Source organism: Spea bombifrons, chromosome 11, assembly GCF_027358695.1.
Source record: "Spea bombifrons isolate aSpeBom1 chromosome 11, aSpeBom1.2.pri, whole genome shotgun sequence".
NCBI lineage: Eukaryota > Metazoa > Chordata > Amphibia > Anura > Pelobatidae > Spea > Spea bombifrons.
This window is the reverse complement of record NC_071097.1, coordinates 4,188,716-4,212,795: the sequence shown is the minus strand read 5'-3', so window position 1 is coordinate 4,212,795 and position 24,080 is coordinate 4,188,716. Positions and strand designations below refer to the sequence as shown.

The window sequence follows — 24,080 nt, the reverse complement described above, 5'->3', positions numbered from 1 at the left end:
CTTTGTCGTCTTTAAGTCTAACTGCATAAACTCAAACAAGGATGCTGGAGATATCTCTTAGGGCTCCCTTGGGAAATTCACAGACAAAACTTTTTTTTTATAAGCCACGTCTCTAAAGGAAGTTAACAGATGTAACCCTGCAGCGAGACATCCTGTTTTGCAATCTTTTGGATCTCTGTGTATTATACATTAACCCCTTCACGACCAACGACGTTCCAAGTACGTCATGAAAAGATGTCCCTACAGGACCAACGACGCAGCTGGTCCAACGTCGCTGGGATTGCGGTGACCGGAGTGGTAAGTCTACAGTAGATCCCTGGTACAGTCAACCACATGCTCTGGTTATGTAGCGTAAAAAGGGCCTGGTCCTTAAACGGTTAATTCTCAGACTTTTATCCCATACGGATCTCTTATATGGGAGAAAACGCATCTGTCCCCGGCTTCAGCTTTTTCTTCAGAATTGTACTGGAGATTATTGAATCATCTCCCATTCCTGCCCCCATAAGAATGTTTCAAAAGAATCAAATGATTCTGCTAGAAATGTAGCAAATGTATAGATCGAGTGATTTATTTACTGGAAGGGGTTTCCCTTCGAAGCATTTATCTATTGTAATACCCCTTACCTTTTTGGATGGTTAACCCATGCCAAATATGTCTTTTTGCATTTTGCTTCCTTTGTAACTCATTGGAATCGACGATGGAACCAAAACTGTCCGGAAACCACCACTAATATGACATGCGACATGTGCATTGGTAGAAACCCCTACAGGAGGAGCTTCTCAGGCAAGAGATTCCAAGAGGCAAAAAGTGCTACTTTTCTCCAATTTTGTGATTTTTGTACCATGTCTAATGCTTTCTTACATTATACAGGCCCTTTTAAGAGTACCTAGTGGCACTGGGCATGTTAACCTGGTTAAGTAGGTTGAAGAAACCCATCCAGAAACCCGTATCTGTCCAAGAAGAAGTCCAAATCCCAATACTCTGTAGACCTGCGGTGCCAAAAAATCATCTCTGACCTTTCTTAACTTGCCTTTGACGTCCTACAGGATCAGTAACAATGGAATGCCGCGTTCTATTCTGATACTGTTTAAATAAAGGCAATGATGTCTTTTATTGGGAGGTCTCCAGAGACCAAACTTCCTGCCATGACCTCATGGACTGCTTGTTCCGTAGCAGGAAGTACAAATTCTCCACTCATTCTCGCCACGCAGAAGACAGGGGGGACATTTTTCCCGTCCATCAACGCCAGTCTTTGATGCCTACAAAGAGTAGATGAGCTGTCTCTTTCAAAAGCTCCTTGTGAGAATCAGCCACTTGTTCTTAGAAGATACTCTGGAACCAGCTTTATGATCTCAGACTTGCGGCCCTTAAGAACTTAATTCTTATGACATAATGACAAAGATTCTCATTAAATTCCATGACCGTTTGGACAGTATTCCTTTTACTTGAAGTACAGAACATTAAAAAATATATATATATTTTTTTATTATTATTTTCAATGCCAACAGCCTATCAGGGCCTGCTTTTTTGTCACATGACAATTAAGAGTTCTCAGAAAAAAATGATGAACGATGCTAAATTTTTACATGATTAAAGAATTATTTCTAGGAAGAGTTCTGGCATTAAGAACATTAATTTTACTCTTAATTCCATACAACTTATTACACGTATGACCTCATCCTGCGGTTGGGTGAATATTTTTGCTGGATATCTACTGCCCCCTTGTGGTTTGATCGGATTTCTCCGTGCAAACAATCGCTTCCTTCCTCTGGTGGCCAACAAAGTTTTTTTTTAGGACGGCGACATCTTCCTGTTTTACTCAAAGCTCAGCATGCCCCCCCCCCGTGTTATTCAAGGTTACTCTTCCTTATTTGAATACATGTAGTAAAATATTAATCCCCTTTTCCTGTTTTCCCCGCATTATTACATCACTACCCAAACTGGAGTCTTAAAGGCTTTTGTTTGTTTTATTCATCCCTTTCATGTTTTCATTCATGTTCCATTTAATTTAACCTTTTTAGAATGATAAAATTTTAATATTATAAAATAACACAATTTTTATACGAATTTATACAAATCTTTGGCATCAAAATTTATAAAAAAAAAAAAAAATATTAAAAAATTACACAATTTTTATATTATAAAATTCAGCGCTATTGAATGTCTAAATCATTGCCGGAAAAAATATTTAGGTAAGAATTATGTTAAAATTTGGTCATGTGATAACAAAAGCAGGCTCTGAATTTTTTTTATTTTTTTTAATCTTTGTCTTTATGTTGATGTTCGATTGTTTGGTTTATTGTTATTCATGTAAAATGAAAAAAAAAAAAAAAAGAAAGAAAAACGAAAGAATTTAACCTTTTTAAAATTATAACATTTTAATATTAAAATCCCGTACTAAATCCTTGTAAAATGAAGAAAAATAAAATGTAACCATTTTATAATTATATGTTTTTAATATTATTAAATTGAGCAATTTTTATATTATATAATTTAGCCCCTCTAGTATTAATGAATGTCCAAATCCCTCCCATAGAAAAAAATCTTTATGTAAGAATTATTCCAAATTTTGCCTCAATAGTAATTTTTTGCCAGGAGAAATTAACAGAAGTAAAAAAAATAAAAAATTAAAATTTTTTAAGTTTGTTTGCTCAATTTTGTTGGTAGCCACATTGTATTTTTGTTTAGATATGTTCTCCTTTTACCCAAAGAATACTTTTTTTTCCCCGTTAATTTTTGGATAATCAGGGCTTAACGGTAGCCTGTGTGTTGCTCATCAAAATGTCCATGGACCTAAAAACCATATGGACTGAAGTGGTCTATTCACAAAGCTCTGATGAGTGCCTTATTGTAATCCGCAGCCTAGGACGAGTATTATGTTTCTTAGTCATTGGTGGTATGCATGACATCGGTTGAGTGTCATTAGGAAGGAGAGTAGTGCATCAATAGATTCAGACCCCTGCTACTAGCCATGGGTGGTCTGCCAGCCTCTACAGACGTCAATGGCTTGATCGGAGCTGGCGAGATTGAGAAAGCTCAATGTTTCCCAGTTCTTCTTTTTTTGTTGTTCCAGAAGAAAGGAAACAAAACCTTCCAGGAGCCTTCATCAATTTAAGGTTTCGTAACGAGGGAAGCAATCTTTGCCTCCTCTAGAACCCTGCATCGTTATTCTACCTTCCCTGTAGTGTTTGTCCACCTCTAACATAATTAGGTTGCCATATATGTTTTGTTTCAAGACCCTCTTTTGTACTAAATCAGATTCCGTTGAAGCTCATATCTTTTTTCCCAGCCTAATAATCTACAACTGATGTGGTTTCATCCATGAAGCCTCACGTTCTTATCTGGGCTTCTTGGCTTGATAGGACATGGGGTGCTTCTTGGCTGGACCAGACATGGGCCTTGTCCGACCTGAACCTTCTCTGGACCCCTTTGCCTTGTGGTCCCCATTTGCATGGACCTATCATCTCCTGCATTGGCTATGGCATCATGGCTCAGCTCTTGTGTGCGTAATCAGGTGCACGTCTTCCCTAAGCCATGCTAGACCAAGGAGACTAGTACCCTAGACCCAACCATGCTTAGATGTTGAAGAAATGAATAGAGAGCACCAAAATATGAGGTCACCCATCATTGAGTTACATCATGGGACGGCTTTTACATAGTCAAGCCATAGCTAGATCTACCTTGACCAACATTGGTCTCATTCTAGGTGTGGTGGCAGGACTGCTCTGAGCCTTCTGGTTGCCGTCACATCGTACTTATGGGGCTAACAGCAATTCCCTAATGGAATACTGGGACTGTTAGTCACTTTGAACGGATTTTGACGGGTCACATAATGGATGTTTCCCCATTGTGGGCCGCGTGACTTGTTTAAGGAGCCACGTTAGATGTATGAGTGATCTTCGGAGCTAATGTCATGATGGGCTTCATGATGATGGATACGCCGCTTCATCTGCATGCGGGAGCGGTTTTTCCCTTTGTTGTGTGTGAGTTCTCTCCTCAGTTTGTTGTTTACCTTTGTAATTCTCGACAATTACCCCCCAAACATAAAGGTAAGAGAGGGGGTCATCAGTCCCAGGGATAGATGTGCAGGTAGATAACATCAAAGTCCCCATTCAAGACATACAGGTGCGAGGGAACAAGAAAGGTCCCTAAAGGAGCAATCACTCAAACGCTTTGAGGACCAAAGCACGCTAACGGCCTTCACATCTTTCAAGACTTCTGTTCTTAAAACATAAAGGGGGGCCAGAATTTTGTCGAAATTAATTTTATTTTTACCTGTTAAAGGGACTATACAGTCAAAATACTGTATATTTATATTTATTTACAGACCTTTTGGGGTTTTGTAAAGGGTAATTGGTTGTGTGGTCACCTAAAATTTTCTGGGGGCATTTTTTATATATTTTATTTTTATTTTCTCTCATTAGTGATCTCAATTTTAGGAGATTATTATTTATTTTGATAAAATATTATTTTTTATAATTTTTTTATATATATTTTTTTTTTGTAATTGATTTTTCTCCTATTTTATTTTTAATGTATTTTTTTAATACGTAAGTGCTACCTTGTTTATTGCTTTTTTTTTTTTTAGTGTTTAGCTCATATTTTTAATGCTTTCCATGATTCTTATGCGTGTCCCCAGCCCCCCCCCCCCCCCGAGCTGGTCAAAAATTCCTCAAACAGGACAGGTCGGACTTGGTCTGGCACACTCGCCCAGGTGGGACCACAGTGGGGTCCTATAAGGTCGCGTTACCCATCGGGCTCCAGGCAAGGCAAGGGTGTGAGGCAGTGAGAGTGCGAGGGTAAGTATGTGTGTGCGTGTGTTAATGGGACTTTCTGAGAGTGGGTGTGTATATGTAGGTTAGTGTGTGTGCTAGTGTGTATTTTACTAGGGAGTGGTGCAAAGTGCTGAGGGGCCACTGAACTGTACCTGCCCCCCTGGGCCAGAAGATGCCAGCTCTCCCGGGAGAGGAGGTCCTATTGTCTTAGAACCCACCAAGGTGCATAAGTGGTACTTTTTGAAAGAGCTGCTCATCTGCTGTTATTGGGGTCCTGCAGTAACGTCATTGGGTGGCCACTGGCCTTAAAGCTCCAGTGGCCCCAGGATTTTGAGTTATGCCACTCTGGACCAGAGCTGGACTGGGGCGGCCATGGAACTTTAAGGCCAGTGGGCACCCAATGACGTTACCGCAGAGCCCAATCTGCCTCACCGTTTTTATTCCTTAAGGCCAGTGCCCCCCCCAGTCATTTGCCCAGTGTGCCATATGGACCAGCCATTGCCTGCCGCAAACACTCAGCGTTTGCTTGCATCGAAGCTACGTTCTTAAACTCTCACATTTTGATTATTTAAACCCAAAAACGCTCATATTCAGTAGACATTTTTATCTCTTGCTGTACATTTTTCATCGCTCACTCAGCTATCAGGCGTCTTTTCGGATCGGGGTGAAATATTTACGTTTAAAGGTTTTTAAGGGAAGCATAACATAAACTTTACAATATTTGCTCTGCCTTAAACTAACATCCTCTTCCTCCTTCTCCTCGGCCCATGTCACACAGAACGGGGAATGGGATTCTGATAAGACAGCGTTCCCGAGAAATTTATTTGTTTTGTTGTTTTTTTTTTTGTCCTGAGAAGGCTCTTAGCATCCAGAGCTTCCTTGAAAAAAATATATTTTTCTTTTCTCATTTTTTCTTTTTTTTTTTCCTTTTTTCTTTTTTTTCTTTTTTTCTTTATTCCTTTTTCTTTTTTCATTTTTTTCTTTTTTTCTTTTTTCTTTTTTTTCTTTTTCCTTTTTTCTTTTTTTTCTTTTCTTTTTTCTTTTCTTTTTTCCTTTTTTGCTTTTTCTTTTTTCCTTTATTTCTTTTTTCTTTTTTCCTTTATTTCTTTTTTATTTTTTCATTTTTTCTTTTTTTTTTTCTTTTTCTTTTTTTTTTTATATATATATTCCTCGCTAAATGTTGTGCTCACCACACAGGAACAAGCTCCCACATTGTCTGCTGACCTTTCACATTTCCATACTAGCTGGGAAGGATTGTGAGTTTTTTCCGTTCTTTGTTAAAAAAAAAAAAAAAAAAAAAAAGCCTCCCCCCACCCCTAGTTTTTAACTTGAAGGCATTTCAAAGGGGGCTTTTTTTTTTCTTTTTCTGTTGTCACGTCCCAGCTCTAGGAAGTTCAAGTGGGTCTCTTGGTTTAGAGGAGAACGAAACCATGGCGAGGAGGCTGTCCGTTATCGTTCTCTCCGTTGGGTTGATGAATTTGGTCTCCGCTTCCGTGACCCGTCACGGTTATGATGGATTTTCATCTGTAGGGTCAAGACTTGAGGTCCACGGATCATCCGTGTACAACCGCGGGCTCCCCGGGCACGAGAGAGACCTCCTCGACCAGAAGAGGACTTTGGCTGGAGGTCTCTCTCGCACATTAAAGACTGTTCCACCAAATGTCAAGGATGGGATTACACCTGAACCAGAGCAACCAGTTCCGAGGAGGGGGTAAGCCAAATAATCTCTGTGTCTATTATTCCAATAGCCCTCATAAGCCATAGTATTTTATTTTTTTAGACCGACAACCAATCAGTGCCTGCCATTGTGTCACATGACAATTAAGAGTTCCCGGCGAAAGTTAAAAAAAATAAATATAAAAGACTAAAGAATGATTTCTGGGATATTTGGCAGCATGTTGACGCGGAAGTGGGTGGGAAAAAAAGCCTTAAGATATTTAACTGACGTAATAATAATATTTTGGAATTAATGCAGTTGTTGATACAGAGCTGGGACTCTCTGGATCTGAAGCATTGTATAGAATAGGAAAGGATCCACGATTTCTTTGTCATTGACGAGAGCACTAAGCACCTGTGTAGCCGAAGTATGATGATAGATCGGCCCCATTCGGCCCCCGTCCAGTCTGCCCCTTGTTCCTGCTGTAAACGACCTTAATCAGTCGTTGGTCTCGTCTTAGATTCAGGAGCCGTATGTCTATCCAATGCATGTTTAATACCCTCACTGTATTACCCTCTACCACCTCAGCTGGGAGGCTGTTCCATTTATTGATGAGAGCCTTTCATTGCTCTTACTATCCAGCAGCTACATTTCTTTACTGCAGGTAAGTTGGAGTAATGAATGAGTAGCTCTGTGGCTGTTGTGGAAGTAAACTCCCATGATGCTAAGGCAGCACAACATGTCCCGCTGTCCAGAAATGATTCACCAGCAGCCCGATCACCCAAAAAAAAACAACAACACAGAAAGGTTCAAGAAGTTTTATTTCTGTTTCTATGGCAACAACCTACTGCTGAATGTGCCTGCTTTTGCGTCACATGATTAATGTTCGGGGGGGGTGATGAACGAGGCAAATTAAACAAAATTAGCAACATTTGATTTTTTAATCGGAATAACACTTAGTTTAGATGACTCCAAAGTGAGGCGTTTGTTCTAGCGTTTGGGTCCGGGAAAAAAAAATCTACCACCTCTGCTGGGAGGCTGCTCCACCTAACCACCACCATCTCAGTAAACTTTATATATATATGATCTTTTCTTATATTTATTATTATTATTGTTTTAGTACCAATGTGAGGGATGTACTTTGAGCTGCCTTAATTGCCCTTCGACGGACAGACTCCCGGCAGTGTTGTCATTGATCGCTGAGGCTAGGCAGAAATTGCTGGGGAATGAATGGATGTTAGGAGTAAAAGGCGTCACACGTGGAAAACTGTTTAAATTCCCTCACTCCATTAACCCCTACCACTTCTACTGGGAGGCCATTCCATTTATCTACCACCCCTTCCTTACATTCCACTTCCTTACACATAACTTTTAATATTTTGCTGACACCACAGACATTATTATAACAGCAGAAAACGACCAACCGCCGTGTCGGCCCCAACATAATCGCAAAAGGGTTTCTAACGATCAATTAGCCTTTTAACCATAAACTTGGATCAGCGAACACAACGTGCCATTGGGACACAGGAGTGATGGGAGTGATAAAGGGCCATTGGGACACAGGAGTGATGGGAGTGATAAAGGGCCATTGGAACCCAGGAGTGATGGGAGGGATAAAGGGCCATTGGAACCCATGAGTGATGGGAGTGATAAAGGGCCATTGGAACACGGGAGTGATGGGAGCGATATAGGGCCATTGGAACACGGGAGTGATGGGAGTGATAAAGGGCCATTGGAACACAGGAGTGATGGGAGTGATAAAGGGCCATTGGAACACAGGGGTGATGGGAGTGATAAAGGGCCATTGGGACACAGGGGTGATGGGAGTGATAAAGGGCCATTGGAACACGGGAGTGATGGGAGTGATAAAGGGCCGTTGGGACACAGGAGTGATGGGAGTGATAAAGGGCCATTGGAACCCAGGAGTGATGGGAGGGATAAAGGGCCATTGGAACACAGGAGTGATGGGAGTGATAAAGGGCCATTGGAACACGGGAGTGATGGGAGTGATAAAGGGCCATTGGAACACGGGAGTGATGGGAGTGATAAAGGGCCATTGGAACACAGGAGTGATGGGAGTGATAAAGGGCCATTGGAACACAGGGGTGATGGGAGTGATAAAGGGCCATTGGGACACAGGGGTGATGGGAGTGATAAAGGGCCTTTGGAACACAGGAGTGATGGGAGTGATAAAGGGCCGTTGGGACACAGGAGTGATGGGAGTGATAAAGGGCCATTGGAACACGGGAGTGAATGGAGTGATAAAGGGCCATTGGAACACAGGAGTGATGGGAGTGATAAAGGGCCATTGGAACACGGGAGTGATGGGAGTGATAAAGGGCCATTGGAACACGGGAGTGATGGGAGTGATAAAGGGCCATTGGAACACGGGAGTGATGGGAGTGATAAAGGGCCATTGGAACACGGGAGTGATGGGAGTGATAAAGGGCCATTGGAACACAGGAGTGATGGGAGTGATAAAGGGCCATTGGAACACAGGAGTGATGGGAGTGATAAAGGGCCATTGGAACACAGGAGTGATGGGAGTGATAAAGGGCAATTGGAACACAGGAGTGATGGGAGTGATAAAGGGCCATTGGGACACAGGAGTGATGAGAGGGATAAAGGGCCATTGGGACACAGGAGTGATGGGAGTGATAAAGGGCCATTGGAACACAGGAGTGATGGGAGTGATAAAGGGCCATTGGAACACAGGAGTGATGGGAGTGATAAAGGGTCTCTGTACGCCTATGAAGAGATTCCATTAAAAATCAGCTGTTTTTGGTTACATTAGTTATTTACAGCATTAACCCCGTCTGTGCTGGATGTCTGATCCATTTCCTGTTATTTTAATGCAAAAAATGCTTTTTATAAAAAAAAAAAACCTAAAATATTTCTAAGTGACCCCAAACTCTTAGTGCGGTAGTGTGTTTGTGTAAGAATTATTCATTTGATATGATATTTGTGGATGGGAAAAATGATCCCGGTTTCCTGTTTATTCTTTAACTGAGAAGGAAGGACGGAGATACAAATCCCGCAGTAATATTAAAAGTCTCGAGCCACGTGCCTACCCCATCCATGCCTAAAATACGCTCACTGTATTAACCCCTACCACTTCTGCTGGGAGGCGGTTCCCCGTATCCACCACCCTCTTCTGTTGGGATCTGTATTGGTAGTGGCGAAAGGCAGCCAGAACGGTTAAGGAGCTGAAGCAATTCAACTTCTGAGTCCGCAAGGATCCCGACTCGACCCGCACTCCATTTAGACAAAACATAGAGCAAATCAACCTTAGTAGATCTGTCATGTCATTCTTCCCTCTGAGGGTTTAATCAGATAAAATCAGCACAGAAAGGGTTATTTTTTTTTTAGCTTCTTTGGCAACAACCTATCACTGCCTGCCTTTGTGTCACATGACAAGTGTTCCCAGCTACGTTCAACTTAAGAGTCATAAACTTCATCTTTACGACATGCCTATTTTTTATTTATTTATTATTATTTATTATATTATTATTATTATTTATTATATTATTATTATTATTTTTATTTTTATTATTATTAAAAGTTTGTGTGCAATCTGGACAGTGATAGGCGAACAAACCCGCAGTGGGGAGGTCTGCGATCTGCGTTTGCTTGCATCTGTATAATCCCTCACTGTATTAACCTCTACCACTTCTGCTGGGAGGCTGTTCTACTCCTTTATGTAGAAATAAAAACATATAGTATTGTGTAAAAGTTTTAACACAAGTGGGTTTCAGTCCGAATGAAGACATTTTGTATCAACATTAATGGCAAAGAGTTACAGGGATAACATTTCTATAACCAGTGGCGTACTTTTGGGGGGGCGCCACTCATCAGGGGGTGCCAGACTGACACCCAGAGGTCCTACGACTCCTGGAAATCTCCTCTCTGTCTCCCTAGCTTCTCCGTTGTCTGCTTCCGTGTCCTTTCCAGCAGCTCAGGTTCTCTTGCCTCTGCTTGTTCTTCTTTCTTCGCCCGGGCCTCCCGGAACGCTTCCTCAAAAGGGCGGAGCCTCCACGCACACCCTCTCCCCTGATAGGAGGATCGGGTGAGAGGCTGTCTACGTGGTGCATGTTGCAGCGCCGCCCTTTTGAGGAAGGGCTCCCAGGGGAGAAATGGATGAAGAAAGAAGAAAAAGAAGAGGTAAAAGGAAGAAGCAGAAGAAAGGAGACAGGGACATCGAAGCGGACGGCAGGGAAGGTAGGGAGACATTAAGGGTGTGAGAGTGTGTGAGAGAGCCGGAGTTTTTTTTGTAATTTGGGGGCATTTTTATGAGTACAGAAGACGCAGTAACCGGCCTGGAAGACGATCAAACCATGCGATCTAACTTCCTCCCCCGTCAGAAAAAGTGACGAGGGGAAGCGGGAACAATGCAAAGCATGGAAATGGCTCAGGAAGCAGCTCCGAGGCTTCGTTAAGCGCTTTCTCCTTCGCGTCACGACTGAAACAGAACCCTCTGGAGAGAGGAGACCATCTTTCTTCTAAAAGGTCCAGCACACTACAAGAAAATGAACGGCTATACAAACATTGGCCAACGTTTTGACCCTCGTAGGGTCTTCTTCACCAGGGTAGAGAAGATAAGCATCTACGAGGGTAGGGTGGTAGAGATGGGCATATATATTTTTTTGAATTGTAAGAAGAAAGAATTCTGGGGAATAATTGGTTCATTCATCATTTATTTTTTGCCAGGAACTCTTAATTGGCATGGGGCACAAAAGAGGCCCTCATGAGCTATTGCCGTACAGACGGACAGAAGCTTCTTTTATGTGATTAAAACCTTCAGAAGAAAGAATAAGATGGCGGACCTACTATGGTTTATATACTTAACGCACTAGAGAGGGCACTCATTGTTTAGTCTAAGTGGAACAGCAGCTTTAAATGAGGTACAAAATACTTCTCTGCGCCATTATTATTATTATTGTTGTTGTTGTTGTTGTTGTTGTTATGGCAGGGCTAGCCACCTAGTAATCTCCAATCTGGCCCTGGATTGGCTGCTTGAAGCCAGAGCTTGAGCTGATTGGCTGTGGGTATACCAAGTGGCAGGAGATATGTTCGTGAAAGTGATTAGAATACGCTCATCGCAGTTCCATCCTTGGCCACAAAGAGTTCATCTCTTATAGGACGTTCCAAAAGAAGTGTGTGTGCGTGTTCAGTAATGTATTTACCTTCGGTGCTGCTCTAACCCTATCCCTGGGCAGGGACCCGCTTTTTTTTAAGAGAGCGTCGCCCCAGGAGGAGGCTATGGAGGACTGTGCCGCCTCAGCACAGCCCTCAATAGTGTGAATGGGCCAGTTGGGGAGATCAGGGATGGTGTGGAAGGGAGGCGGAGATGGCCAGAGATTGGCTGCTCCCCCAACCACCCTAGGCATTGTCTAAGCCCCCTGTCAACTAGGCAGCCCAGACAGAACCTCAATGAAGAATGCTTACGTTTAAGGTACCTTTAAGAGATGCTACCATGTGACCTCATCGCAGTTGTCCTGTTTTCAGGCCATGACTAACTCAGGCCCCGGGCTGGCCATCTGGCACACCAGGCAAATGCTGAGTGGGCAGATGGATGTCAGTGCCACATATTTATACCACGTGCCAGGAGATATGTTGGGCCAAACATATGTCCTACATGGTAGATGGTCGGAGAAAAGGCCACCTAAGGTGCGTATGATGGCTGGAGTGTCCCTTTAAATTGCTAAAAGTTTTAATTACAAAGTTAAAAATATGCAAACGGTGCCCTTTTGGGCTTCTGATGAGAACTAGAACTTCTGAACTAATGCTACTCATTATGACCCCCTTGAGAAGGTGACCTCTGTCCCTTTTGTACTCATGGAGAAGTGGCACGTTCTAATTTCTGTTTACAACATATCTGGTGCTGACTCACTTTTAAGGAAACGGCTACATGTCTTTGATGCTGACCTTTAATCAGACCTTTAAAGGGTAGGCTACTAGGAGCTCTCACTCTTTTGGGGCCCCCGAGACAGTCTTTAGTGAGTTGGATGGAAATTGGTGAAGAATTGGACATGGCTGAACATCGCTCTCCAGACAGAAGATAAAAGAAACTGACTCGGAGACCCAAGGAACCAGGGCTTTGGCCGGAGACTCTGGGTCCATCCTGGAAATTTCCCAGAAATGCCTTTTCTAGCGCCGTATTGAGCAGAAAAGAACGGTGCTTTTGCCCAATAAGTGGCTTCTTATACCATAAATGAACCTGGCTTTTTACAGAACCTTCCACTGTGTCGTTCGTGGGAAGCGGCACACGCCCTGAGATGAATTAATCTCCCTGAGTTTGTGTCACCGAGCGCGCGGAATATCTTCTGGGAACTTTGCCAAAAGTTAATGTGACCATAAACATACAATGGCCCTTCAAAAAAGTCCCCACTTCCGAATATTGTTCCCAGTTCAGGCCACTAGAATTCCAGTTCATGTGTGTGGGCGTTTGGAGAAACACGGCAGCTGATTTAATTCACTTCCGAAACGAGCCAGCCCAAGTTCTTGCCTTCAAAATCGGTAAATCGTTCAGGAAAGTCTCCAATATATTGATAAGATAACATAATATTCCGTTGCTGTATCAAGCGGCGAGACTTATGGGATGGAAATATATTTAGTTGTCGTGGAAACCAGGGATTCCGGGCCATTGCGCTGATGTCCTTCTCAGGTCCTGGTGGAATGATCCTATGAAGCCCTCGGGCAGAAGCAGTCTTCTGGGAAGTGGTAGCTTAAGCAAGATGGCTCCTTTGCATTGACTTGGCTAAAGACGTCCTGGTTTATTAGGGTGACCAATCGGAGACATGCCTGCTTATTGGAGAGGGTAACCAATCGGAGGAGCATCTGGCTTCTCCATGTTATCCTATGGGAAAAGGTGACCAATTGGAGAAGTGCCACCGAGCTTCTTCATGTTAGCCTACAGAGATCAGCACAGGCAGCCGGCTCAACCTACATTGGATGCGGCCACCCTGTACGCCTCTTGCCTTTGCTGGGCTCCAAACCCTGCCCAGAAACGATTCTTTAATACAGTAACATTTTGTGGTTTTGCCTCATTTGGACAACTTACCGTAAGTGTCACATGACGCAAATGTTGACGTGACGACAGTACGTATAACTCTCAGTAAAACCGCAATAACACCAATGTTAACAGATCTGGTTCTTTGTTTTCTAGGAAGTGGTGCTCCGTTGTGCGTTCCCGGGTGGTGACGTACGTGGACTTGTGCAGGACAGAGAAGTACGTGATAAGGTCTCAGCTGCCCTGTCCAAACGGGACTCCAGATTGCCAAAAAATTATGTACGTGTACAAAGACGGTTGAGTAATTACGGTGAAACATGTATCAATTACTATTTGGCTCATGGGGATGGGGTCTTCATTGTCAGATTAAGACTCTTTAGGTCCCCTAGGCGCACATGACCACATTCCTCCCTGAAATGACACAGTAGATCCAGATTATCCATCAAAGCGTCGGGGACACCTGGAGCTCAGGAGTCCCTAGGCACAGAGTCTAGTGTGTTTAATGGGTAATCAGGACCTGCCTAGCGGACCGGGGCATTCTAATCCAGATCCACCCCACATGACTTCCAATGATGTCCACCAACGTTGGCTTTAGTCTGGACCCAAAGTAGGCTAACTCTTTCAAACCAACTCCTGACGGTCTAAAGCATTAAAAGGGGAAGTTAGTGTTGTCTTCTATGTCTGCCCCTTTGTACAATAAATTAAACTTGGTGTCATATTAATAAAATCAGGCTGTTGGCCTTTAAGCGCCAGGTCCGCCTTGTGACCGCCAGTCTGCGCCTGAACGGAATACAATGTAATAAATTATCCGTGGTTTCGTCTTCCCTCTCTCCCCTTCTCTAGGTATCGTCTGGCTCAGAAACCAGTGTATGAAATGAAGAGGAAAGCAGTTACCAGCTTGGATTGGAGATGTTGCCCGGGATTCGTTGGCACGACCTGCGAGCTCCCAGGTATGAAAGCCATAGCCCGGTATGGTCTTGTCTTTGTCGCTCCATTGCAGGAGAATCTAGCATAGATCCTGAAGTATAAATAATATTAACATAAACTATATAAAATATATAAATTTCTTTCTTCTTGGCAACGTCTATTGTTATCTCTCCAGATCCTAATTCTATCCAGATCCCGGCAGAATTCTCAGCACGGCCGGAGACAGAAGAGCAACATCCGCTAAACCAAGGTGCCACAATTATAACAATATATATTAAAAATAATAATAATAATAATATTAATAAATTAACTTACCTTAAGGAGAAGCTAAAGATCAACGTTCCATGTGCTCAGGCTGGGATATCTGGGGTCCATATTTTAGAACTGGATTTTGATACCAGCTATTAGACATTTCCCCTCTTAACCCCTTAGTGCCACCTTAATAAATTGTCGGATTTATTAGAAACAAGGCCTGGATTTAGCAGAGACTCGATGATATGGCTCTTCCTAGTTGAAGAGCACTAAGTTATGGTGGTCCTGAAGGGTGGACCCCAGGCACGGCTGCTTTAAACAAACTCATGATCCACGCCACCCCTACATATTTTTCAGAGGTCTCTGAGATAATGCAAGAAATTCAAAGCCAAGAAACACTGCTGGAGAACATTCAGAACGACATCCACCAGGCCTCCGGTAACCTCCTGGACTTGCACAATGCACTAGAGCACAATGTGACAATTCCATCGAATGAGACTAAATTGGGTAAGATGAGCAGGGATCGGTAAATATTTACGGGTCGTCGATTTGTGGTGGGCGATCTTCTGGGTCACAGTAAGACGGGGCATAGCAAAGGCTTAGCAATAAGTGAACGTGTATTATCTTCTATATTCATGGAATGCCGTTCTCTTTAAATATACCATCTGTTGATTTACAGGAGTCGAGGTATTTCTTCCCCATGTAGAACATTTCCTTAAGGAGCATTTTAGCCCAATGTTCAGCAGTTTCAATAAGAGCCTTCAGAGCCTTTCCTTCATGGTGAAGAACCTCTCTGAGAACGTGGAAACCAACAGGATCAGGTTGGACAAATTCCTGGAGAACACGGTGCCGAAAAGAGACTTCCAGGAGCTGGGGTCGAAGTTTGAGTCAAAGATAGAGGAAAACATGGTCAAGCTTGAACAAATGAAACACGACATGGGCAGCCAACTGCATGCGCAGCAGGCCGGGATCCACCACAACTTAACGATGATTAAAGCGGAAACAGACGTGAAACTGAAACGAAACCAGAAACTCCAACAGACTCAGTTCATGCAGCTCAACCTTAGCATCTCGGAGCTCCGGAGGGAGCAGGAACAGTTTCAGGATGATCTTCAGGAAATAACCCAAAACATGACAGAGCTGCGGGAATCCTGCTGCCCGAGAAGAGCAGAAACCAACCAACACGTCAACGAGACTCTTGCGGATCATGAAAGGCAGCTTAAAGACTTATATACCGAGTCGGACGCAGCGTTCGAAAACATTTCCACTCTGGAGAAATGGTTCAAGGAACTGAGGACCGACTTCAGGAAGAACGCGGAGGAGGTTCAAGTTTCATTCATGGAGAAGAGTCTCATCATGGAGGAGAATAAGGATTTCCTTCTGAAGCAAATGATGGAGTTGAATTATACCATTGCTGGTTTGCAGGAAAGCGCCGACGAGCTGTTCAGAAACTGCGACTGTCAAAAGATGACCTTGGACATTCTGTCTCTAGAAGAAGCCCAAAAGAACTTCTCCAATCTCTATAAAGACGTTTTGTACGGGATAGAAGAGGTGAGGCAAAAGGAAGGGAGTTCTAAAACGTCTCTCCAAAATTCCTTCGAAGACTTGTCTCTGGCTCTTCAACTCAATCGCCAGTCACTAACGGCTCAGCAAGAACAAGGAAGAAACCTAATGAATGTCACGACCCAGCTGCAAACCAAAGCCAAGGCCTTCGCAACTGATGTAGAACTTCTGAAGGAGGACAACGACAAAATCCACGACCACATCAAACTCCTCGACAGCTCTTTCAGCTCTCTCCTGCAGGACGCCACGAGACACGACAGAGCCTTGGAAGCGTTGCTCGGAGATGAACTTTTAGAGGAGTTTTCAGAAGACACCTCTGAGACTCTGCAGATGACAATACTGCAGATGTACCAGATTCTGAATGAAACCCAAAACAGGCTCGAAAAGCAGCAGCAGAAAACCGATTCCCTGGTGGACAGGGTGCATTACCTGGAAACGCAGCCTCGGAGCCGAGACCCGCTGGGATCTTCTACGATTTTCAATGTCCAGCAGGGGGTGACGAATGATGGCCCGTTTAAGAAGAGAAGTCTAGTGCACATGGAACCAAGCCATGAAGCTTCAATGGATGATGAAACCACCAACGGAGATGTCGCCATCTTGAAAAATGACATTAAGCACTTAAGCGGCAAAATGAAAAAGCTGGAATCTTACTTTAGGGATGGAACCTTCTGTAACGACACCGTACTTAATGCCCTGAGACCATTGAATGTATCTGTTGGATCCATGAAGTCGGAGATTGTTGCCTTGAGAGGACTTTTTGACGGACACGTGCAATCTTTCCAAAAGATATTCGGCAACTACGAGCCCTTTATTTCCTCTGATACGCCTCTCGATCTCGTGAAGGTCCAAGCCATCATTGATAAGAAAATGAAGACGAAGCAAAAAGGAGAAGAACCTAAACCTAAGAAGAGCGACCGCCGCTGGCAGTCTGATGGAGCGGCAGAGCAGACTCCGAAGCAAGGTACGAGACATCTGTCATAGTAGCTAAAATTGAGTTCTATCCAGGCCATCTTCTCACCTTCACAAAAAGATGATTATAGTTTTGTGGAACTTCATAGGTTCCTTCATTGATAGGGAGGACCAGGCCCTCTACTAAGGAGAGACCTCCACCATTGTGAACAAAGTGTTACATTTTCTATTCCTTGCCATGTCTTTCGTCTTGCTATTTCAATCTCTCTAACTCACCCCAATTTATGTTTTACCCCTCTCTCTCCTCTCCATCCCTCTATTACACCCCATATTTACCCCAACAGTCCTTATCTTTCTGCCCACTGTGGCCTCCAGTTTCAGAACCAATATTTCTCCACCAGTTTAACCTGCAGCTCCAGTTTAAGGTCCTGCTGTCTAGATGGCATTGGAGTGGACCTTCTCCTCCCACGTGACCCTCACCTATGGCAGAGACCGCCATTTTGAGTGAAGCCTTTGAATGCTTGGCTCCACTCCTGTTGGGCCGCTGGCCATTGGCATCCATACCCAGTCTAGAGGCAGATTCGGTGCTGGAGTGCGTGGCCACCTGCTATGTGAGCCTAAAAACATAATCTAAAGCCGTTGGCAGCACGTGTGGTGACCACCGGCCTTAAAGTGCCTGAGCCGCCTTCTCGTCACCGGCCCTCCCTGTGCCCCGTACATGCCTTCAACACAAGGGGTCTGGTCCATGGAAAAGTGGAGGGGCTTAGACGAAATGTGCAGTGTTTCTCATAGAAATATTATGCTTAACCCCTTAAGGACAATGGGCGGTCCCTAAACCCTAAACATGTACGGGCTTTGTCATTAAGGGGTTAATTATGTAGAAGAAAAAAAAATGGAGCAGGCTGCAAAATTTTTATTCATTTATTTACAGAAAAATCCTGTTTCTATGTCTTCTTGAATTCTGCTTCATTCATTATTTTCGCCGGGAACACCTAATTGTCATGTGGCACAAAGGCGGGCACCGATTGGTTGTTGAGTTGGAAAAAAAAACGGAAAGCTCCTTAAAAGCCTTAAATGTTGTCCTTATCTGATTAAAACTTTAGAGGGAAAAGATCAAATGACGGATCTGCCAAGGGTTATAACAGACCAGCTTTACACCGATCCTCTTTCACGCTGCCGGCGTTTTCCCGGCAGTTTAATTTACGACGACCGTTGGGTTAAATTAAAGCCACAAAGATTCTATTAGAAGTCCCTACATTATTGATGGGCACGTATGGAATTTAATCAGCTTAATAGAATAGAGAGCTGTTTCAGCAGCTTGGAGCTTAGCGTAGGATGTAGTAAAAGCCAATTAAGCAAAATGTTTAAATTTATTACGTTGGGTCAGATAATTCCCGCGGGTCCCCCCCTCCCCCGCTCTATGGCAGCGCGCCTTGAGCTTTTAGCTTTCTTTGGGTTATTGCGGAATGGATTTTCCAATTACCTTGTTGTTGAGCCAACATAAAAATAGATGCGTAATCCCATAAGCTTTCCAGAACTCAGAAATTGAATGTGAAAAAAAAAAAGAGACCTCCGAGGTCCAAGAAGCTTGTGTGTATCTTTGTACATCGCTGCGGAATATGTGGACGCTACGTAGCGAATGTATATAATCCAGTCGAGCTTCACCAATATATAATACATAAAAGCGCAGAGAGAAAACACAGAAAGGATTCAGTCAATGGGAAAACGCATCCTGGAGAATTTGTTATGTTAGAGCCCCACCTGGTGGCTGTATCTGGAATTGCACGAAAAACACAATTATATTGCACTTGTAAACTGAGCAAAGCCTCTCATACATACGTAGTGATGACAGAGAAGGACCTAGTTGTCATGTGACTTGTGCGTCCCCCATCTCCCTGAATAATAAATATAATAAAATAATAAAAAAAGAATTAATAAAAAATGAAAGAGAGGCTCTTACAGTGTACTATTCCCTGCACAGTGGGACATGGGGCTTAAAATGAATAAAAGTTATCCTTTGGGCATCACATACCACGTCCTATCCCTTCCCCTCACTCCCCATGCCGTTCCCGGTGGGATATGAGGTTAAAAGTAAAATAAAAACCTTTCAGGGGCATCGATGACCCCTTTACCCCCTCGTGGTGAGATGGTTTAAAGTTACCAAAACCCCTTTGTTGAACAACGGACATAGCCCATTACAAACCACCTCCAGGTTTTCACTTAGCTATTCAGGACCCAAAATTTTAAGGGGCGATCCAGTATTATTTATTATGAATTACATGTAAAGATGCACAACCCCTAAAAATACTAAATCTGGTGCAAAAAAACCCACTAAAAGCAATCTGATATGCGCTCGATGTCGGCAGGTTAAAATGTGGCTGCTGGCTGAGTGGCAGTGTGGATATGCATTCCTGTGCACCAGTGACCCCCAGTGTTAGGAAGCTGTATTGCATCCTCAGTTGATTTAAATGAGCCCCTTAAACTCCAATGCTGCCCACAGACTTGAATCGGGCCCAATGTAGAATGCAATGCAGCTTCCTAACACTGGGGGTCACTGGTGCACAGGTATATATATATATATATATATATATATATATAAAAATTTATGTCATAATGAGAGTAGGTGGACACAAAAGCAAGATCCACCACCAACCCAGTTCAAGTGAGGGCAAAATGGCGGCGCTTGCAGTGACATCCTCTCCCCGATCCTCCACTTGAGGGAGAGGACGTCACCGCAAGTACCGTCATTTTGCCCTCACTTGAACTGGGTTGGTGGTGGATCTTGCTTTTGTGTCCACCTACTCTCATCATGACAGGTCTGGTGGTTTCCCCCCCACACAGATCAATCCACGGGAGCACTGAAATAAAATCTACGTCATGTGACTTATTAAGAATCATTTTAATTTTTTAATTTTTTTTACGTTGCATTATTTGCTTTATAATACGAAGAACAATCATTTTTTTTCCAACCCCTTTTTAAAATAGCAGTTTATTAATCATAAATGTCGTTTCTAATTCCAGGCTCATCGGTAGCATTCTCCGCCGGCTTCACGGATGGAGCAGAAGGCGTCAAAATTTTAAGATTCAAAAACATTCTCTTGAACTACGGCAATGTTTTCTCGGCGGAGGACAACCATTTCACCGCGCCCTACCGAGGGGTCTACGCTTTCGCCATCACCGTGGATTTTGGTTCCGGAAACGCGCTTGGGCATCTGGTGTTTGGAGGACGGGAAAAACTAGCCTTATACAACAGTGCGACCCCTCAGGACGAGAGCGTGAGGCACAGCTTCGCTTTGGTGGAACTCCAAAAAGATGATAAAGTATGGTTCGAGCTTCTTCACGGCTCAATTAAGAAGAATTCTTTTGGGACTGTCCTGGCTGGGTACCTGGTCTTCAAAACGTAGATTAGATCTTCCAACAGACATTTCAGAATTACCCCCTTTCTTGGAAAAAAAGTTGTACCCTTTAAATATTCGGCTATAGCTGAGGTTAATAGCTCTCTCCGCCAGGCTATTGTCTACTCGGTCTCCAAAGACTAGGTCTCCAAAAATACCGGTATTAGGGGACGAGCATCGCCCTAGTTTTACACTGCTTCGGTGTCTTAAAATTCCTATTTTACTTGTATTTTGAATGCAAGCAGATGGAGACTTAGACAATTGTGAAACCGATTTTACTACTGAAAGAAAATAAAGAAAAGGCCTGAATATAAGATGATCCTTTTGGACAAAAATCAAAACCACAGCCTGTCTGTGCAAATCTATGCCCCAAACAGCCTGCCTGTGCCTTTTCTGCACCCAAACAGCCTGTCTGTGCAAATTTCTGCCCCAAACAGCCTGCCTGTGCAAATTTCTGCCCCAAACAGCCTGCCTGTGCCATTCTGCCCACCCAAACAGCCTGCCTGTGCCATTTCTGCCCACCCAAACAGCCTGCCTGTGCCATTTCTGCCCACCCAAACAGCCTGCCTGTGCCATTTCTGCCCACCCAAACAGCCTGCCTGTGCCATTTCTGCCCACCCAAACAGCCTGCCTGTGCCATTTCTGCGCCCAAACAGCCTGTCTGTGCAAATTTCTGCCCCAAACAGCCTGCCTGTGCAAATTTCTGCCCCAAACAGCCTGCCTGTGCAAATTTCTGACCCAAACAGCCTGCCTGTGCAAATTTCTGCCCCCAAACAGCCTGCCTGTGCAAATTTCTGCCCCCCAAACAGCTTGCCTGTGCCATTTCTGCCCTCCAAACAGCCTGCCTGCACCATTTTCGTCCCCCAAAAAGCCTGCCTGTGTCACTTCCGCCCCCCAAACAGCCTGCCTGTACACTTCAACTCAAATGACATTGTCCATTTAGTTTAGGGAAGAAGCAGCCCAAACAATGGATCTTCAGCACTAAGTAATATAAATCATTCTCATAGACAGGTCCAGTGGGCCGCCGGCGGACAAACCTGCCCGCCTGGCAGTCAAGCAGCACTAGCTTTAAAGTGCCAGGGATGCCATGTCATCCACAGTCCAGCCATGCTCTAACATCTTAAAGGAACAGACACTTGCTTTTGCCCCTCCCTCTTAGTACTCGCCCCCCCACATAGGAAATTAGCAAGATTATTGTTACTTATTGTGTAAAACTATAAAATAATTTCCCAGTAAACAAGTCACTATATATATATATATATATATATAAGGACAGGAGCATAGAGATTGTTAAAATAATAAAAAAGGCATTTATAAAAATTAATATAAATAACTAATTTCTTTAATTTACGCAGAATATGATATTAAGAGATTTCCTTGTCATCCGGCTTGTATTTGAGCATTTTGTAATTTTTGGTTTTTTTTTTGGATCTTTGTTGACATTTCTCTTATTTGGATAGCCACAAAAAAAAAATATGTATTTGTAAATAAATGTACACAGAATTTTTTTTTTCTTTTCAATTTCAAATATGAAATGTTTCTGGATAATATAATTTTGAAGAGGAGATATTAAAATATTGTACGCGGTGCTCTGGAAGCACTTCTAGAAATGCAGTCTGTGCGGGTTTTATTTTTTTATGTGGAGTGGATAAAGTTGGATCAAAATGTTTTATTAACCCCTTAGTGACCAGAGGTGTCCCCCCCCCTTACTCTCTGTGTCCAGCACCTCTTTGCCATTCTTACCATATTGTTGTTAAATTGCGATTCCCCTTTTCCAAGTTTGTTTTTTTTCAAGGAAACATAAGGCTTTTTTTTTTTACCCCTTTTTTTTTTCTTTAGTCTTTTTTTTTTCATATGAAAACCCCTCGCATGCATGTTTGGTTTTTTTTTTAGAATATCAACACACACTCCAACACTCTAACACACATCTACTCTCTAACATTGTATGCCAACATACACAGTAATCCCCCTGCTGCACACACACACTCAACCGAACATCATACACTAACAAACACTCACTCTAACACCACACACACCATCACACACTAACACTCACTCTTACACCACACACTAACACTCACTAACACCACACACTAACAAACACTCACTCTAACACCATACACTAACACTCACTCTAACACCACACACTAACACTCACTCTAACACCATACACTAACACTACACACCAACAAACACCACACACTAACACTCACTCTAACACCATACACTAACACTCACTCTTACACCACTCACTCACTCTAACACCATACACTAACACTCACTCTAACACCACACACCAACAAACACCACACACTAACACCATACACTAGTAAACACTCACTCTAACACCATACACTAACACTCACACTAACACCACACACCAACAAACACCACACACTAACACTCACTCTAATATAATGAAATACTGGATCTTTAGCATTAGTAGGAGGCAGCAGCTGATTAAATCGGTATTATTCTTCATCTATACCTGGGTGAAAGAGACATATTGTGCTTTACTCATGGGTAGGAAATAATTAAACACGTTAAGGCATTACCGTCCCTTTAAATGACCTCAGAAACCAGCATGAGTTGTCTTACTTATTCTTATAATTTAGTGGTTAATGGTGTGTGTGTGTGGGGGGGGGGGGTATAATTTCCCATTAAACAAATCACTAGATATCAGTAAACAACAGGACGGGGGCAGAGAGCTTATCAGAAAAGAGAATAACCAGCAGCGCCCTCACCTGGAAGGAAAAGGAACTGCATCCTAAACAGATCTTAACAAGAAAGCAGCTGTTTGGTGTGAAAATGGTGACCTCATAAAATGAGTGATGTCATTATACTGTATATATATATAGTCTTGATCTCTTCCTCGCTGTGCACAGATCTAAGAAACCATCCTCTCCTACATTCCAATACGGGATATGCTCATGGGTGATGTACGATGCTTCAATTATTCACTGAACAAGGAGGCTTAGATGTAACATAAGTGGATCAGTGGATCTGCCGCCCATCATAGATCGTAGAGGCTAATATAGCGACGGTTCCGGAATCTAAGGAACATTTTCAGAGAAAAATGAAGGACGACCGTTTTACTAAAATAAGCTTATTTACTTAGAAATGATACATTGGACATCGTTTTGTTTACAGAAAGAAAAATGACGGTAAACTTAATATAAGGCACCTCGGAAAAGCAGATGCTGTACAAAATATAGTGTTATAAGTATTCTACATATTATATATATATATAGATATATATATATATATATATCACAATTGCATAACCATACTGCATATTTTAATCATTCTGTTCATTATTTACATGTAGACTACATTAACGACACGTTTTAGGTCAGACGTACATACATGAAGGACTGTCATAGGTTAAAACATTGATTAGAATGACCGATTTAATAAAAATAATAAAAATGTCTTCTTATCGCATCGTGGAGAAGGACAGCACAGAGGAAGTGTAAAACGTACCGGTTCACGAAGTCGAACGGAATTTTAATTCCTTAATTAAAATATTTGTGTGTGTATATATATATATATAACAAAAAAATGTACAATGGTTTATATTTACATTATTTGCC

General features: G+C 42.9%; 1 protein-coding gene across 1 annotated transcript; it reads left to right on the top strand.

The window, feature by feature from the left end:
* The first annotated feature begins 6,169 nt into the window (after positions 1–6,169).
* On the top strand, positions 6,170–20,547 carry MMRN2 (multimerin 2). The gene is given in 7 exon segments (XM_053451147.1): positions 6,170–6,486; positions 13,598–13,720; positions 14,285–14,391; positions 14,544–14,618; positions 14,978–15,160; positions 15,303–17,144; positions 20,114–20,547. Coding segments are annotated over 7 exon segments (2,994 nt in total). The 5' UTR covers positions 6,170–6,205; the 3' UTR covers positions 20,497–20,547.
* Positions 20,548–24,080: the final 3,533 nt, after the last annotated feature.